This window comes from Sparus aurata, chromosome 23, assembly GCF_900880675.1.
Source record: "Sparus aurata chromosome 23, fSpaAur1.1, whole genome shotgun sequence".
In the NCBI taxonomy this organism is placed as follows: Eukaryota; Metazoa; Chordata; class Actinopteri; order Spariformes; family Sparidae; genus Sparus; species Sparus aurata.
In genome coordinates, this window is record NC_044209.1 from 19,217,618 (window position 1) to 19,236,274 (window position 18,657).

General features: G+C 42.0%; 1 protein-coding gene across 12 annotated transcripts in view; it reads left to right on the plus strand.

Moving 5' to 3' along the window:
* Positions 1 to 18,657, plus strand: part of mybpc2a (myosin binding protein Ca) — a 56,848-nt gene that overhangs the window by 17,127 nt on the left and 21,064 nt on the right. For 2 of the 12 annotated variants that reach the window (XM_030408766.1, XM_030408768.1), the window contains exons 2-15: positions 708 to 743; positions 934 to 942; positions 1,074 to 1,094; positions 4,957 to 4,974; positions 5,301 to 5,321; positions 8,586 to 8,600; positions 9,260 to 9,343; positions 9,486 to 9,634; positions 10,811 to 10,928; positions 11,164 to 11,212; positions 15,202 to 15,213; positions 15,459 to 15,515; positions 15,607 to 15,776; positions 16,033 to 16,165. In XM_030408766.1, coding sequence (XP_030264626.1) covers positions 708 to 743; positions 934 to 942; positions 1,074 to 1,094; positions 4,957 to 4,974; positions 5,301 to 5,321; positions 8,586 to 8,600; positions 9,260 to 9,343; positions 9,486 to 9,634; positions 10,811 to 10,928; positions 11,164 to 11,212; positions 15,202 to 15,213; positions 15,459 to 15,515; positions 15,607 to 15,776; positions 16,033 to 16,165 — 892 coding nt within the window. The remainder of the gene's footprint in view (positions 1 to 707; positions 744 to 933; positions 943 to 1,073; positions 1,095 to 4,956; positions 4,975 to 5,300; positions 5,322 to 8,585; positions 8,601 to 9,259; positions 9,344 to 9,485; positions 9,635 to 10,810; positions 10,929 to 11,163; positions 11,213 to 15,201; positions 15,214 to 15,458; positions 15,516 to 15,606; positions 15,777 to 16,032; positions 16,166 to 18,657) is intronic. The other 10 variants (XM_030408767.1, XM_030408773.1, XM_030408769.1 and 7 more) reach the window with 9 other exon arrangements.

Genomic DNA, 18,657 nt, shown 5'->3' on the forward strand with positions numbered 1-18,657 from the left:
GGCAGACAGAGACTAACGCCTAATCTGCCATCTCATTAGACACCCTTGAGCTTCTAAAGTAACCTACATCTGGGATCGTGGAACTTTGATGTACTTATCCTATTGAAAGCTTTTTTCTTGAGGCCGCCCCTTTCAGAATTTTTTTAAGGCCTCGTTATACCTCATGATCTCTCGACAAAACACACTTATATTTATCTCAGCCTCACTGTTTCTGTAAACTACATCCTCATTTGAGTCATGCAGTATTCCCTCCACAGAAATCCAATATGCTCTCTATAGCCTGAGGCAAACCCTACAGAAATCAAGAAGAGGCGCATGGAGCAAGGTTGCCTGGATGTAGTTTCCCTGTGCGGGTACTTGTGAATGCGTGTTTGCGCTGTTAAAACAAAATTGTTTATTTAAATGTGTATGTTTTGTGCAGTTTTGCATATTTATAAAGGAGTGCTGTATATAGCACACACACATACACACACACACACTCACACGATTGCTTGCATAAATGAGCAGATTGGTGAACAGGAGTCCGCGATGATGTATAGAAATGATTATTAGTTATTCTCTCCAGAGGATCCAGATCTTTAAACTTTAAACAATCGAGTCCCACCTCTGAAAAGCGGCGACTATCCAAACGCTCTGCTGCCGGTGTTGTGTGATATGAAATAATGAGGATGTACAAATTAATTTACATAATTGTTGTTTAATTGCAGCAGCCAAGGGCGATAAAGCTGCAGCAGCCCCTGCTGGTAAGTGCCTTCATGACATCTAATCTGAGCCCACAAGCTGTGCTCCAGAAATCCAATTTATTCTGGAGTTACGCGTACAGTAATCAGCTATTATACACTTAAACGGCAGAAACAATTATTTCAATAAAAGCTTCCTGTGAAGATTGTTTAATTTTCTCACAAATCTTTTGTCTCATTCTCTGCCTTTCAGACAAGACGGGTAAGAAAAGCACACTGCCGTTCCGTGTCCTGTCCGCCTGTGTGTCCTGTAGATGTAACCGTCTGTAGCTCATCATCATCCTCATCCTCAACCTCTTCATCATCATCCTTGATTTCTTTCTCCTCATTCAGAGAAGCCAGCAGAGGAGGAGGGTAAGACTTGCAGATGAAACAAACACAGAAGGAGTTGAACTTCTGTGGTGGTGGGACTGAGTGTGGGGATGCATGATGCCCGACACACACACACACACACACACACACACACACACACATTATGTATATACATATACATATAGGCCTATTCATACATGATAGTCTTTTATTAGCACTCAGGACATGTTGTCAGTTTATTTCAAGCACCAGAGTTGCTAATTAAATTAGGTGCAAAAAAGAAGGTGTTTAATTTATGGGTCACACGGTATGTACAGCGCATATCTGTCTGTTTGACTTTCCTGTTTTAGCTTTGGTACACTTAAATCTGCGAATGTACACACAGCACATGCAAATGAATCTCTCACATTTGTCCTTCAGCTACCTTTGTGAAAGTGTCTCGTTAGCAGTGTTAGCAGGTCCACATGTAAACCTTATGGGTGCTGACTATAGCTAAACTCTTCAGCCAGCGCAACTGTTAGAAGCTGTTCATCACATTGAGACGCAACGTTACGCAACAAACACAAAGAAATTCTCCCTTAAGTATTTATTTACTTTTGATCAAAATCAAAGTTTGCATCAGAGTGAGGAGTTTTCTTGCATGATGGACAAATTTGCTTGAATGTTTTAAACATGTTGAAGAAAAATCTGACTTTAAATCTAAATAATTAATCTACAACATCATGAATAGTTTAAGCCGTTTTCTTTTAGCCTCACCAACATTACGCAGTGTGAATAACCAAGCACAGGTTAAGGACATTTTTTGTGAAGAAACATTTACAGATGAGCTCCAGTGTGTCTTATTTTATTTGAATACAGAGAAAACAAATGCCAAAACGATTGCAGATGAAACAACAACATTATTTAAAATCTACTGCATTTGAAAACACTTTATATTGCAGGTTTGCGCATCTAAAATAATCTCGTACATTTTCTGAAAAGAATAAAACCCAATTTGGTACTAATCACGGGTAAGATACTGTGGATGCAGTGTATGATTGGTTTGCTCCCAGTTGTTCAACTCAAATGAATTGCTATTTCTCAGAAAATCAACAAATTCAACTGCATCCGAAACTAAAAGAGCTTTTGTCTCCCCTAACACCAAACAAGTTCTTTACAGGAAATTGTGTTGTTAGGAACTGACAAACACTGAAAAAAAAGAAAAAGTCTATAATTTCACAGATTTTCCCTTGTATTTTGTACCCCAAAATATCAACAGAATTACAGAAATAGACTGTGAATTAACATCTCTATACAATCAGGTTAATTACTGTATTAATAAAATAAGAAAAATCTGTGATAAAGTCTGAGTTTCACATCGGTATGTTTGTGCAAAAATAGATAATAGATTTTTTTTTTGTGATGCCAATTCTGCTACAGACAACGCTGAGTTTTGTTTTGTTGTTTTTACCTGTGTAACTATCCGTAACTAAACAGTATGAAGCAAAAAAATAAAAAAAATAAAAAAATGAACAAGAGCTTACAAATAAAAGCTGAAAACTGTATTTTAATCATGGAAAATTACTGTGATATTTTGAGATGACAAGTTATTTTTTTGTTTTTTTTACAGTATTTTTTGGCAGCTCAGCTCCCAGATTTTTTTTAAAGTGTATCTTAAAAACATTCTGATGCAGTGTGCAACTTCAGTCAACTCAGTGCGTAAGATACTGACATGGACAAACTGACTCTCTCGACTTGAGTTGCGTTCAGTTTGTAGCTGAGCGTCTGTGTTTCCCGACCTGCTGCAGGTTGGAGGATGACACTGTTTTGTACCTGTGAAAAACAGGTAGATTCAGAACAGCAATCGCTCCTCTCACTTCAGTTCCCAGCACGACCTTTTAGGTTCCGATACAAAGTTGAGGGTACTGCATTCAGCTAAATGTGTGAAATAACTGTGTGGGTATCGCAGCCCACAGCAGAGTAGCTCGTAGCTATGGTGAGATGCATGTACAGTGTTTGTATGGATCAGGTGGTATCATGTACTGTGTTGCAATATTGTGCGTTTTTTATTTGTCAAGCTCAAGCATACATAATGTAAATGTCTGTTTATAGAGATTTCCTCAGTTAGAAGCATATGCGGTGACACGTATAGTAATGAGTCCCCTGAGAGTACAGCGTACCACACCATACGTAGAGTCTGTTCACCTTGGATCAAATATCAATTCATATTATGGAGCAGCTGTAAAAGAGGGTATGACTATGAACGGGAAAGATGCGCAGTACTCATATTTCTGTGTGCGTGTGCACAGTATGTACAGTCGCTATCATTCGAGGTGAAATACTAGCCTACATAAACTCTCTGTGGCTCGCCGAGAGTGAATGAATGTGTGTGTTTGTATGTGTCTGCAACTACATGGTAGTGAGTTATGCTAATACTGCGGCTCATTCTCGCTTAGTCGCTGCTTCTATAAGGAGAACAACATCCAAACATAACACTTTTGTTTAACCTTCCAAGCTTATTCACAGCTAATATCATGTTGTGATGGAAAGCATCTAAATCAAGGGGAAAAGTCCACTGTGACAGAGCTGTCAGTAGTCGCAGTTGCATTGTGGGTAATGTGGACGCCATGTTTTGACAAGGAAGAAGAAGAATGTTTGCAATAAAAGAGACCGCTCCATCGATTTCAATCCTTTTAAAGTAAATGAAGTAAATTAAAAAGCGTAATGCTAAATCTGTACCTCTAACAAGCAGTATTTTTCAAGCACTTAACAATTCACAGTCGTCTCCATCCTGCCTCTGAAAACACATTTTTCTCCTGTGATGAAGACGCAGCACATGATTTGGATCTGACTCCATTGAATAAATTGGATTCTAGACCTCAAGTCAGTGCTGCAGTCTAAATTTTGAATATTGAATAAACACTTATATTAAGAGAACCACATCATAATTTCTAGTGACTTCAGGAAATAGTATTTATTTTTTGTCTTTTTTAAATGGCTGCTGTTCCTTTTTACATAATTATGTTAAATATCACACATATATTATCTGAGATGCAGCCTGCTGTAAAGTGTTCGCACTAGGGATGAGCGAGTACACCGTTATTTTTATCTGTAGCCAACCCAGTCAGCAGAACAAATATTGGCAACGTACGATTCTAGAAACCACAGATGTGTTGCAACTTTGCATTTCTTAATGTTGCAACTCTAAATTTATCTGGGTTAAATTTTCTATTTTAAGTTGGCACAATGCCGTGCTTACTGTGTGGTTAGGTTAAGGCACAAAAAAACCCACTTCATAAGGAAGAAACGTCACAAATATCGACACATTTCACTCAGATACTCGCTCAGTTCTAGCATGTACTGTCCTGGCTGGATTGTGTGCAGGCGTGTGCTCGCTGTGCTGTTACTCATCTGTTAAATTAAAGCTACTACAAGGAGTTTTTAACTGGTTATGAAAGAGTCTCAGTTTAATACTGATGTCTCTAGATGACCTACATAAGCAAACAAGACTGTAAGTGAGAAGATAAACTACTTCTATTTAGTTTTTTCCCAGCCAGTGTGTTACAGTGAGTAGTCTGTTAGCCAGTAAAAAAGAAGCCGGAGGAGATTTATCTTTGAATTATTTATATTCATTTTGAGTACGTTGTGGTTTGCATGTTGGAAACGCTGTCACTTTTGTCCACCACCCCAAAATCAACACAATATCAAAGTTCCTTGTTGTAGCTTTAACACAATGATTACCTCTCAAGGTCATCACTTTAACTCACAGAGCCACGGCTGGCTTAATGATGCGTTATTCTATCATACCTGTGTGTGTTCATGTAGAGCAGGCATATGTGTGAAATCCTTCCAGTCCATTATTTCTGCTTTACCACTCATTTGGCCCAGTTCATCTGCGTAACCTGTGCTTATTCTTCATTAACAGATGTCCCGCCTGCTGTAGGTAAGCGCTCTGCTTCTGTCATTCGTGTTAGTCTGTGTACATATGTGTGTGTGTGTGTGTGTGTGTGTGTGTGTGTGTGTGTGTGTGTACGTGTGTGTGTGTGTATGTATGTAACGTGTGTGTTCAGCTCCAGCGTGTCTGAAGATATTGTCCCGGTGAATGAGCCCATGCATTGTCTTTAATCCGTTCTTTGATGTACAGCATTTCATTCACAATCACACAAACACATCTCTCAGCCGTCTGAGGAGAGCGGCACAGCACAGTGGGAAGTGATTTAACCCGTCATTGTCAGCACGACTAATTTCCAACTGTTTCTTTTCATTCAGAGAACAATGAGCCTAGGGATGGTAAGGAAAATACAATATTTCCCAGTCTGCTTGCGCTTTCTGTGTCTGTGCCTGCGGGGTATCTGTTACTGACTGTGACGGACTGAAAATTTTGAACCCAGAAGCCTGGGACTGCTCTGGTGACGGCCATCATCGCTGCTTAAAATCAAAGTTTTTTTCACTCAGCAGATGGATTCATTAACGCTTTACCAGTACGTTCACTGTCGCAGATCCTACAGCCTCGAAGACTTCTGGACATTGAACGCAAAACACTCACGATAATAACTGTATTCATGGATTAAACAAAAAGTGACAAGGTGTCTCACGGAAAAAAAATAGACGAAGGAAAGTGAAAGAGAAGACAAAGACACAGCTTAAAAGCAACTCAAGTCACAACAGATTCATCAGATGAAACTGTCAGATGAAACGCATGAAATAAGTAAGATAGAACAGAGAAGTTGATGACAGGGTCTTGCGATTAAAAAAAAAAAAAAACACGCTTTCAAGGTGATTAAAAAACTGTAGTTGTTAGATCGCTTCCACCAAAGCATCCGAGAGAACGTTTTGAGAGTGATTCGATGTGAACTGATGAGGTCTGCTTTATGAGAAGTGATATATCCCGCCTGTACGTCTTTTGGGTATATATCATAACTGTGTGTGACATGTGGATATACTACAATATACTACTGCTGAATGAATAATACTGCCGGTAACACAGTTGTTCACTCTGTGTATGCTCTACGTACGTACAACACAAGACTGGAGGGATCTGAGACACTGTGTGTTCTGTCTGCCGGTGCTCTGATGATAAATTGATGAAATACTGAATAAGTCATAGCTGCGAAATGATAGTACTATACACTCTATGTATAGTGCTATGTTTTATGGATGGGATAGATAGATATGTTACTATTTTAATGTAGTAATTCCCCATCTGGGAGAGAATATTTGATAACCTTTTATTGTACGGGTCCATAAATCCTTAATCTGTTCCTGATAATTCTCCAGGAAGATTCCCAGAAAGAGCGATGTAATTCGGCACTAATTATAAGTAAAATACAGGCCACGTTTAACTGGTAATTAGCCGCAAAAATAATTTCCGATTTAAATGCTAAGCTGCTTTAACTCGGACTCTGTATGTAGCAGGTGTAGCTGAATAATGTGCGATTTGTCTGCAAGCACCTATGTAATTAAAAAAATATGAAGAATATAGCATAAAGAGAGGTACTCAGTAGAGCACATACCTCCGCCAAGGCCCAAAATAGTCCCCTTTAGTCGGGTCAAGCCTAATCCAATATCAAATTTGAAAGCCCTCTACGCATAGATACCAGCTAACTAAATACATCAGTTTTTTCCCCGTCTTGATCCATGCATTATTCCATATCAAGCAGTGTTAAATGAATTGAGAAAGAATTCCATGATCCGTCCCCTTTATCTGGATCCGGTTAATGGGGTCTATTCTGGGCCCAGACCCGTCCTCCATCCAAACTTCGTGGAAATCTGTTCAGTAGTTTTTGTGTTATTCGGCCAACAAACCAACAGAGGGACATGGGTGAAAACAAACCAGCGCTGTCAGGAAGTGAACAGCTGTCTCGTGTGTTAAAGTCGGACACATTGATCCACCTGATGTGGACTTCAGGTCTCTAATAATCTCAGCTGATTTGCACTTTTTCGCCCATTTGACAGGAGTCAGTATTCCTACACTCGTCTGTCACTTGAACGTAAATGCATGTCATTTTTGACTTTGCTGAAATTCTGTCAGTCTTTAGTCTCAAGGTAAACTCGTCCTCACATTATGTACCTATTTCTGAATTACTTGCACATGAATACTGGATACATCTGGCCCCACTCCAGTTGAAACAGATTTCCCTACAACCTGGCTCGAGTATGGCCAGTTGCATCCCCTTGTCTTATATGGGCCAGGCTTGATAAGGTGGCCGACAGAGGAGCATCACCATTGCATCACACATTCATTTGCTCTGATCCAACTGCGTCCAGAGTTATTTCTGTCTGCACCGATTAAAGCAACAAAATGTAACTTCCTGGTGAAGGAAGATAGTTTACTACTGAGTCTCACCCCCAGATTGTCAAACACTGGCGCTTTTGGTTGGTAGCTTGAGACGACAAATATCTGACGAGCTGGGGACAAGACTCAGCAAATCAACTTCCGTTCTCCAAGATGACATTTGGATTCTCTAATAATGCCGCTTGGAAAACAAAGAAATTAGTTGCGACACATTTGCCAATAAGTCTGGCGATGCCAAGCAACAAAATTACATCGTTCTTTTCAGGAAAGTTTCTGGAAATTAATAGAAAACCATGAGTAAATACTGGGCCTATACAATAAATGTCTTCATTATCCAAAATATGAGTAGGATCTGTTCAGGGAGTGTCAGTCAATCAGTTCCTGCAGGCTATTGTACATCCCAAACTTCCATTCCCAGAGCCAAGGACAGTGTCTGGAGTTAATATGACTGAACAACCCTCATTCCAAACACAGCGAGTGTCCAATGTAACAGTGTAAACATTCAAAAGTGTCCCCTGGGTGCTATTCCGGGATCAGCTTTACCCACTTAGCATTCTAACTGAAACCTTTTAAATCATCCTGAACATCTGAACTTGGATCTGTCCTCAGGGGCACTTTTGATTAAAAGATCAAATTAACCGAGCCCATAAAAGCAGAGAGGGAGAGGAAGAGGCGCCGACGGTGTGGCTCTCTGAATTTATGGAGGCGCATGACCTTATTTGACACGTGACCCTGGATCCATTCTCTCAGCAACTGCTCTCGTCCAATGGATGTCCACCCAGGGCCCTACTCACTCTACTTGATTGGTGGTCCGATGTGCCTTTATCTCTACCTGCTGATTGTCCATAAAACCCCCTTTTTTCCCCTGTAACACTTAGAGTGTGTCTGACTCGGGATGTGAGAGAAAAAAAGGAGAAACAGGTTTGGTTAACTAGCCTTCTAACCTCAGCAACATCATTATACATTAAATGATAAATTATGTGATTTGAAGACATAACTCATTAACGGTTGTGTTTCCTCATGGAAGAAATAATAATAATAAAAAAAACAGGGTTTCTCAATTTGAGTCTGAGAAAGAACAATTTGTCTTTTGGAGTGTGAGAGCACGCTGACTTAACGTGTGAGTGTTCCTCACCTGAAGTCAAGATCATCACTGGGTCAATTAACGCTTGTGTTTAACAGCACAGCACAGATACTGTCCGGACTGACGTGTTCCCTCGCTCTCTCTTTCTGTTTTTTTCCCCCCACCTCCAACGCAGAGTTGCCTCCTGATGGTAAGAGAAATGAATACGTTAGTGTCTCTGTGAAGCATATCAACTGACAAGCAAACACCTTACAGAGGTTACATCAATTTACCCGCAAAAGAAACAAGTGAACGGATAAAAGAGCGGCTCGTTTTTTATCGCAGAGATAAAAGAGTGCAGCTTCGGCTTGTGTTCTGTCAGGGTGGCAGATGATTGCAGGGAGTCAGGCCTAATGTGATGTCTACAGAGGTGATCTGAGGAGTTTCTTTATTCCCTGGGGCCAGCCTGTTTCAGGGGGCTCCTCGGTCGCCTGTCATTTATCAGAGGGTCCCAAATGGTTTATGCATTGTAACAGCAGAGGCATTACACAAACTCGGTGAACGCTTTTGCCTCACAGAAAAGCTGTTGCTCAGTTTTAGCGCTAGGTAACTGCACAAAAGGAATAGATCCCTGAGCTCAGAGGGTGGGAATTAGTGGTTTGAGACTTCTTATCAAATTATACTTAGGAAGCTTTCCAAATGATCAACAAAGAAAAAATCATCATGACTGCTGATTTGGTGGTTTGCTTGGTCGACTTGTCCCCTGTTGTCGTCCTCAATCTGTTCTGTTTTTTATCTGACTGGTGCCCGGATCATGATTCCCAGCTTTAATTTGTCCTCTGTGATTAATCTATTTAACCACCATCGCAGAACATGTACCAGGGGAGGATCCTCAGATGTCTGAGCTGACCGGCCTGTTCGTGTTGAAGCCGGAGAGTGTCACAGCAACAAAAGGTCTGGAGTAATGATCAGCCATAAAAATCCTGAATTATATCTAAAATGACGGGAGTGGTCCACTTAATGCCAAATTCCTGTTGGAATATAGACAGTTAATATATTTTCTTTAATTACCGCATCTCACTCTTGTTCATGGCAGGCAAGGACATCACGTTCGTGGCTAAAGTCGACTCTTCTAACCTGCTGAGGAAGCCGGCCATGAAATGGCTGAAGGGGAAGTGGCTGGATCTGGGCAGCAAAGCTGGGAAGCACCTGCAGTTCAAAGAGTCCTACGACAGAAACACCAAGGTACGTATGTGCATGCTGTATGTGTTGACAGAGAGAGGCAGCTAACGGCGTACCTTCATGGATGGGGACGTTGGTCGGTCTGCTCGTACCGCCACTTTGGTCAAGGCAAAATATCTGTTGGATGGATTGCTGTCAGATGTTGCAGAAGATGTTCTACTGACTTTTTTCCACGAGCAGCAGCAAGAGGCTGACATGGTGTAGAGTTCTCAGTCCTAAAACATGGAAATAATTTAGCTTTTGTGGACTTCCTGTCCTCTTATTTTAAAGTGAGTGGTGGTTTTGAATGGGTTTTGGGTTAAATGGCTGAAATTAGGTCTGTGGTTAACACAAGCTCAAGATATTTTTGCATTTTGTTAAATGACATAAAAATTGAATACCCCACATTTGCATGTCTTAAAAAAGACGGATGCTAACAATTGGTTACATGAGACTACAATTGTTAGGGACGCTAAACTCACTTCAGTTGGTTTTTGTAATATTCCTAAATAATCATATAGCCATGTGTAGCCATGAGCTTAAATGTTTCATTTGCCAAATACCTGCAAAACTGATAACATTCTTGTTCGCCTAAGCAGTATTCTGTGTCAAATGTCAGCATACACACACTAAACTCAGTTGGTGAAGCTGGTAAATATTACCTACTAAACGTCAGCATGTAGACTGTCACTGTTAGTACAGCATAGTGATGCTAACACAGCGCATTGGTCCTTCTTTATAGAGCGGCTAGCATGTTAGCAACCAGCTAAGCTATTGACTCTTAGTCTTAGAAAGTGGCTGATGAGGTTTAACCAGTTGTTTCCTTTACCATCTCACAACGGCTTCAGCTTCAATATTGACAATTTGAACTCAACAAAAAAACATATTCTCCTTTCAGCCATTTGATTTCGGGTTTGCGTGTGTGAGTGCAGGTTTGTGTAGTTAAAATCACAATGAATTGCAAAGAAATGCACATTCTGAAAGATTAAGTAATCTGTTGTGTGTGATCAAACAAACTGCGACAGTCCCCTAAAAGCCAATAACTGCCCGTGGCGGCGTGCGTGCGTCTGTGAGCGCATACAGCATATCTGTGCCCGTACGTGCGTGTGTGCACGGGTGTGCATCTAATTGTGTGTGTTCCTAGCTCATCATCTATCCCTTCTCTCTCTCTCTCTCTCTCTCGTTCTCTCTCTCTGTCAGATCTACACTTACGAGATGAGCATCATCAAAGTGGTGGATGGAGACGCAGGTGGCTACCGCTGCGAGGTCACCTCCAAAGACAAGTGCGACAGCTGCACATTCGAAGTCAGCGTGCAGGGTAGGTCTGGAGACAGACAATCACATTATTGTCATCTTCCATTCAGCGTATCCACCATTACTATGTAACTGGCTTTGTCAGCCAATAACTCAGTGAGTGCGATACACATTAGGTCCTATCATTTAGCGGCCTAGTGAGGTCATCAGTCCATTATTCCTCTGCGGCTCAAGCCCGCTGTGTAATAAATTAACCTAGCCGAGCTCTCACCAGTCCTTCCCCTTCTGTCTGGTTTCAGCTGTACAAGAGGAGCAGCAGGACAACATCTTGGAGGCCTTTAAGCGATCGTGAGTGTCAGTGTCGGAGAGGGTCTACTCAACATGTCACCCATCACACTGTCTCCCATATGCTCCTCTGTAGATCGCTGCCTCTGGGCATCTGTCAGTCTCAACCAGTGTCTCTGCCTGTGTGTCTGTCTCTTCCCTCAGTTGTAGCCGACTTTGTACGAGTCAGTCTGTCTGCCATTTTTTTTCTCTCTGTCACGTCTCAATGCGCCTGCTGCCTTGGTATTTTCCTTCGCCAGGACTCCCCCATGGTTTCGTATATCTCATGTATTTCGTCACATGCCTCTGTGGCAGTCTCTAAAGGGACTTTTTGAAACTTTATTATTTTTTTTTTTACATGCATCTCTTTTCCTCACTTTCTATTTCTGTCTCTGCTTCCACTTGTATGAAGTGTATCTGTGTATGTTTCCCACGACTTTGTTGCTTTTTAATGAGTTTTTTTGGTTTTTTGAATGTCAGCCGTTCTCCGCTTGCATGTGCGCCGTGTGATCTTAAATCAGCCGAAACACGTTCGCGCTGACACGTCGAGCCTCCGCATTTGTAATCTGTGTTTAAAAATATAATTTCCCCTTCCCTCATTAGAGCGCGAGCAGAGAGGCGCAGGTGAGATGAGAAAGTACAGCAGACAGCATCATATTGTGGTTCAGACAGGATGTCAGTGTGCTTATTTGCAGAATGCTGATATGAGGGCGAGAGAGAGAGAGAGAGAGAGAGAGAGAGAGAGAGGGAGAGGGAGCGAGGTCGGCGTGATAAATGAAAAGTGAAAAGTTGGTGAAAACTCAAATATGTTGCTGGAGAGATACAGGATGAGCATGTTAACACCTTGTTATGTGGAGGTCATGCAGCTCAACCTTTCAGAAGGTAAGTATGGAGGAATCCTGTTTCCTATGGGATACTCATATGTGTGTGTTTCACTCAGCATGTATTACAACAGCATCGCCAAATACATGTGGTCTGCCTCCATCCGTGTTTAATTGTTATTTCCCTGGAATTTTCTGTTATTCTGGACTTTAATGTGTGTTTTCATGAAATAGCCCGAGCCCTCCATCATATGCCCGCGGGCATATCTGGCTATTATTTCTTCTTCATGTTGTCACTTTGCTGATTGGTTGGCCGGCTGAAAAGGCTTCAAAGGGAAACAAAAAAGTATGAGGTGGAATAAATACTGCACGATTGCATTGCAGTCTGTAAGTGTTTCTCACCTTCTGTCTCGCGCTTGGAAAACATTTCTTGCTATCGCCTATATTTCGCAGCAGTTCATTCTTGACAGGGCAAAGCGTACAAGCATGTCGGCAAACACTCGGTATTTATACTGTGCGCCATTGCATGACAATGCTACACACAGATGAATGCCAAAATAAAGAGAGCAGCAAGTGGTCGTGGGCAATCATGTCATGGGCTGCATGTTGACTTTTGTAGGAGCCAGCTCTGGGTTGGCTCGAGTCGTTACTGCAACACAAGAAGGACCGATATTGTTTTATATATCAACCGCAAGTATGGAGGTCAAAGTAGTTCAGCAGGGTGAAGCGTGGCAGCAAGTCTTTGGTCTCGGGCAAGAAATAGAACCCCTTGAATTATCGAAACCCATCATTTCATCGGTGTGTGGGTGTACGTGTGAATAGCTGAACAGTTTTTGGGGTGCTTAGGCTAGAAAGTGTCATCTTGCATCTCAGTAGTTGGTGTATAACTATATACACACAGCCAGGAGATGGGCGAGACATGAAACACACTCCAAGAAATGCGTTTCAGGATGTGCAGTTTCTAAGTGTTTAAAAGCTTGTCAGAAACCAGAACATTGCACAATGGTTCATAACACCGAGAGACCAACCTGGTATCATGCCAAACTGTATTTAGGCTAATTTATGCTCAGGGTTAGATATTCATACGGAATCTTCTGTCGGTATCCTTTAGACACCCGTGCGATGTTACCACAGAACATTTGGGAGGAGATTGGATGGTGGCGAGGGAAAGTTGAGGTCCGCGCAAGAATGATTTGCCCTAGCGACCTCTGGTGGTTATATTGCCGAACACCCCTTGCCAACATGAAGGACATTTGGAAGTATGTGGGCAGTGGCGTTATTATAAAGTTTGAAATGGACGTATCTATTTTAGAGAGTAAAGACAGCAAAAATGAGCTGTGAGGCTTCGGTCACACATAGTTACTACTGGTGGTTTGCCTCACATAGGACTCCGACCCTTGTCGCCTGGCTGAGAGTCTAATGATTAAACTGCTCAACCGTCCCCAACCTCTTCTTAATGAAGACTTTTTGGCTCTTTCAACTGTGTTCGTCCATCGCTCCCATCATTATCGCCCCTGTCGGTACTTCACCTTCATGCACGAGTACTTTTCATGCCTTGGCAAACCAAAACGTCACCCTGAGACGCTCACCTCTAGAAGTCGAGGGGTCTATTACACACTTGGGTGTGAGACTCAGCTGCAGAGACTTTTGGAAAGTGATCACAGTGACAGATATTTTACTTCTGGGCGGGAGATAAACAGCAAAGTACAACATCCGACATTCCACCAGCACAGGGCCTTCTAGAGTGATGTAGCATTATGAAAAAAATCGTGCCACATCCAACTTCTTGCTGTGCCGTTAGACTGGCCTCATTCTAGTCGATGTGGCTAAAGTTGGTCTGAGACTAGCAGCAGAGGCATTTTAGTCTCAGATGACGGCACAATGAGTGAAAATGTTCACATGAAAATTACTCTGAATCATTTTGTGTTTGTATATTACCCCACATCAGCATCCGTTTGTGTCACTGACCAAAAAAACCAAACAAACAGGGTTTGCTTTGGAGTTTTGCGTTTCATGGCGAGCAGTTGTACCTTAATGCATCCCATGAAATGTCTCTAATAACACGGGCTTTTGTGAGAAATGAGCATTGCATATTTGGCTGTCAATGCACATGCTCACACCACGAAAGACAGCTCATTATAGTAATCCACTGACCTCCATTTTCATGTGAATTTCCAGTCCAATTTAATACACCACCACCACCACAGCATTGCATTTTTTTGCATCACCGAGCTGTTTATGCAAAAAAAAAAATGCATCTAAAAAAGCCTATTGTAGCAGCGTCCTGCTATGCCCTCCTTCCTACTCTTAGCGTTCGAGACAAGAATCTCTAAGAAGTTCTCAAGTCGGCTGAAATCTAGCAATTGTCATGGCCGCGCTGCACGCCTAACATCATTTTCATGCTCACCCAAGCATCTTGTGAGCTCGTGTGCCCCTGCGAATGAGGGCATCTTCACCCGGGGAGAATTTACTCCCATCAGGATGGCAAGGACAACATGGATGGATGTTATCCTTGGATGAACCGTTCATCCATAGGGCGAACATGATCACTCACGATGGCTTTGAATTTATTGGCATTTATCTTGGTCGCTGAGGGGTTCAATGAGCCTCGACCACGGCGGGAAAACACACTTCACGCTGTAAAGGAGCTGCCAAAACTCTTCACAGTGGAAAACAACAAACACTCAAGCCTGTAGAAATTAAATGGCGTGTGCCTCTCACACACACGCACACACACTCACACACACACACACAGTAGTCTTGTCACCTTATTGAGCGCAAGAGGCTGACTGATGACTCAAGACCCCATGAATTCTTCTCATCACTTGCAAATGTGCATATGAGGGGTAATAAAGGGTTTATGCGGTGAAACACAGCCACAGTTTTCCCCCCTGTATTATTCATATTACTCTGCATGAAACTGCCTTTTCTCTTGTTGAATCATGCTTGTGAAGGCTCAGACTTCCATATAACACCACCTTTGACGGCTAAGAACATCCTCAAACGTCTTGTGCTTCCAACGTTTGTGTGCCATCATGCCTTTACACATGTGTGCTGCTTTCATGTGCTTGTCTGTTGTGATCTCTGTCTGTCACCTGAATTTAGGGCATAACGGTTGTAGCTTGTTGTCCTCGTCAAACGCTCTGCTCTATGTTCTCACTCATCCTATTTTTGCGTCTGTCCGAAACACAGGATGAAAAAAGGGTAAGCTTTAACTACAGGCTTTATTAGAACTCTGATGTGTGCTGTTGTATTTCGCTCATACTGTCTTTGTTGGATTTATAATATGTGTGTGCATTTATAGGGTCTGTGCAGTGTCGTAGCAAGCACCCAAAAGTCATACTTAAAGAGTTAAAGTAAAGATATCCTGTTCAAATATTACTTTGGTAAAAGTGAAAGTCACCAGCAAACGTTTACAATCCCTAAAAACTCTTTCCTTTTCATTCCAGTGGAGATGCAGGTGAGGACGCCGGCGATCTAGATTTCAGCGCCCTTCTGAAGAAACGGTAACATCATCTTCATAACCTCAAATTGCTTCTCTTGAATTACTCGCCACTCTTGAGCCACTCGTTCACGATCACACTCCCGCATCCTCAGGGAGAAGAAACAACAGCAAGTCAAAGAGGAGGTGGACGTGTGGGAGATCTTGAAGGAGGCCAGGCCCTGCGACTACGAGAAGATCGCCTTCGAGTACGGCATCACGGACCTGAGGGGCATGCTGAAGAGGCTGAAGAAGATGAAGAAGGTGGAGCCCAAGAAGAGTGACGGTGAGGAGCGAGGGGATGGGGCAGGAGGGGAGGCGAGAGTAGACTGTGCACTGGGAGCGAGGTGGCAGGCAGGAAACAAGAGAGCTCTGTAATGCAGCAGGCTGTAAATACCGGCAGCATTAAAGGCCTTGGGGGAGAAGTTATATTGCTGGGACAACAGGTGGAATGTCTGTTGGCGTATGCTCGCCGCTGGTTGACACTTGCGGACTATTTGGCTATTAACGCAGCGGTTACTAATGGGATACTTTCTTGTCAGCCTTCCTCAGGAAAATGGATTCAGCTTACTCAGTGGACAAGGGGAAGAGGATCCAGCTCTCGGTGGAAGTGACCGACCCCAACGCTCAAGTCAAGTGGCTCAAAAACGGACAGGAAATCAAACCGTCAGCCAAGTGAGCAACAGCATATGTGTCTGTGTGAGTGTGGAGTCGTGCTGAACGACGATGCTGTGGGAGAGTGCGCTCAATCTGATAATTGTTGGTAATTTAATGAAGCTAATGATTAAACTGTAATATCAGATGACTTTGACCTCAAGGCCCTTGCTGCTCCATTAAGCCCCGCAGAGAGTGTTTTCATCAGCTATACTGTAATTTGTACAGTAGGTCCCCAGATTTACATTACATGTGTTTCTAATTGCGAGGGCTCATTCGAAGCAAACTTTTTAAGATGACGCAAAAAAAAACAAACCAGAAACATAAAGTACAAAGTAGGTGTGTTTAAAATTAACTGGTTTGTGATGAATGAACAAACCAACGGAACTAGTTATCTGCCGATCGCCAGTAAGCCTTACAAGAAGAAGAAGAAGAAGAAGAAAAGGAGTACAAAGGCAGTTCCTCCTCCGTCTACGAGGGAATATGGAAATGAATCCAGGAAAGGGAATCTCGTGGGAATATCCAAGAAGACAAGAACAGCACACAGCTTTTTCCTCCTCTTCTCTTAGAGCAGACATAGCTGATCACTGATTAAATGTTAAAAGAGCTAAATGTTCTCAGAAAAAAAGTGTTTCCATCTCCCACTTAGTGCCTTAACTGGTTTTCGCGAAAGGAAAATACTGCTTCAAACTTTTTTTGCTGTATTGAGGACATCTTTCTTTTTGTTTCAAATGACACCACTTCCATCAACTTTCTCCTGGTGAAATGCGCTGGTGGAAATGTGGCTATTGCAGGTGTATAGATGTATTTTTTACACTTACCGCCACTGAGGTAGCTGCTGCATCTGGAGTATACAGAGACTTGGTTGGAGCTTGAGATGCATGAGGCAGATTGCAGCCTCCACAACTGAGGGTGAGACTCCCGTCAATCAAAATAAATATGCTCACAGAACTGCCTCTCTGTGAGCCTTAATATCAATTTAAAGCTGAATTAATATACCAATATTTTGGCCACTTGAAGGCAAGTTTTAAACGACTTTATACACTAAGCAACATAAGCTAATTATTAGGAGTCTTGTTAACTGCTGTGTGAGTCTAATATCTACTCTTCCTTTCGATCTAATTTTGTTTCCACCAACTCCCGAAAGAAATACCGGACTCATAGCTGCTACGCTACAGTGCTCCATAATGTTCATGGTTCATGTGCGCCATTTGGTGCTGGGTAGCTGAACCGTTCCTCAAAGCTTTTTTTTTCTTCCTGAAAATGAGTGTGTTGAAAGCGTTGCAACTAAACTAAAACAGTAGGCCTGATTAGGGATGTATACCGAGGACCGGTACTTTTTGGTACCAGTTCCTAATTGGGTCGGTACCAGGGTACCTTTAAGATTCTGGACAAACGGTACTGTTATCAGTACTTTTTTTAACAATTTTTTTATCGGTTTTTGACATGGATGGTTTTTGAACGTCTACCTAACTGTAATGACTACAAACTTCTAACTGGATTGCTGCGTTGTGCTCCAGCATCCGCCAGATATAGAAGTCCTGCATATTTGAAATTGCATAGCTTCTGTTCTGTTGAAGCTTTATTATTACCTCGTGGTAATAAAAAGAAGGTTGAATCTTTTAACATCTTGTAAAGTCTTTATTTTTTTACACAAAATTACAGGTTGTAGTATTGATAAGAGTATCAATAAGTATCGGTACTGATAAGGAGTATCGGTATCGATAAAATCCTAACGATATACATCCCTAGGCCTGATGCAGACACGTAAAAACCAAAATATGACCAAGAGAAACTTTTCCTATTGCACGTTTTATTTATGTATGTAAATAAATCATCATGTGAAACAATATGAATTAATGTGTTTTTCAAAGAAAGAAAAAGTCTTGTGGAGGAAATGCGTTGACTTTACATCTAAGGACCATTAAATAAACGACATCACTAACTTGTCACAAGGATGTTAAATGAGTGATTGCACCTAGCGACTGTCCATAGCAACGTATGGCTTTACCTGATCATACAGTTTAGATAACTGTTCAGCAAAGTCATTAATCTGACACTGTGACACTGCAGATTGGCTGAAAACCCACTGAGATGACTAAGAACAAAGCTCTGTATAGAGTTAATTCGATGATCTCGACGCCCAAACTCTGACTTTGCCACACGACTAAAAGTAGATAAATGTTAGTTTTGAGCCTCTCTTGCCTGCTGAGCTCTCGTCGATGTCTGAGTCGCTCTCCTCTTTGCCCCCCTCCCCCCCTCCTTCAAAGGCTTCTTTTGGTGTTTTATTGAAGAGGCTACAGCTGTTGCGAGTGGTATTTTTTTCAATTGCTCCACCATCTGCCATTTTGAGTAGTTTCATGCTGTTCATTCCAAGTACGGCAGTCCTCTTCCTGTTTTGATTAAGACAGCAACTACGGGAGAGTGGATCCTTTTTTTCCTTGACCTCACAGAAGGTTGTTCCAGGCTGTGCAGTGGGACCATTAACATCCACCGAATCAAATGTTTAAGTT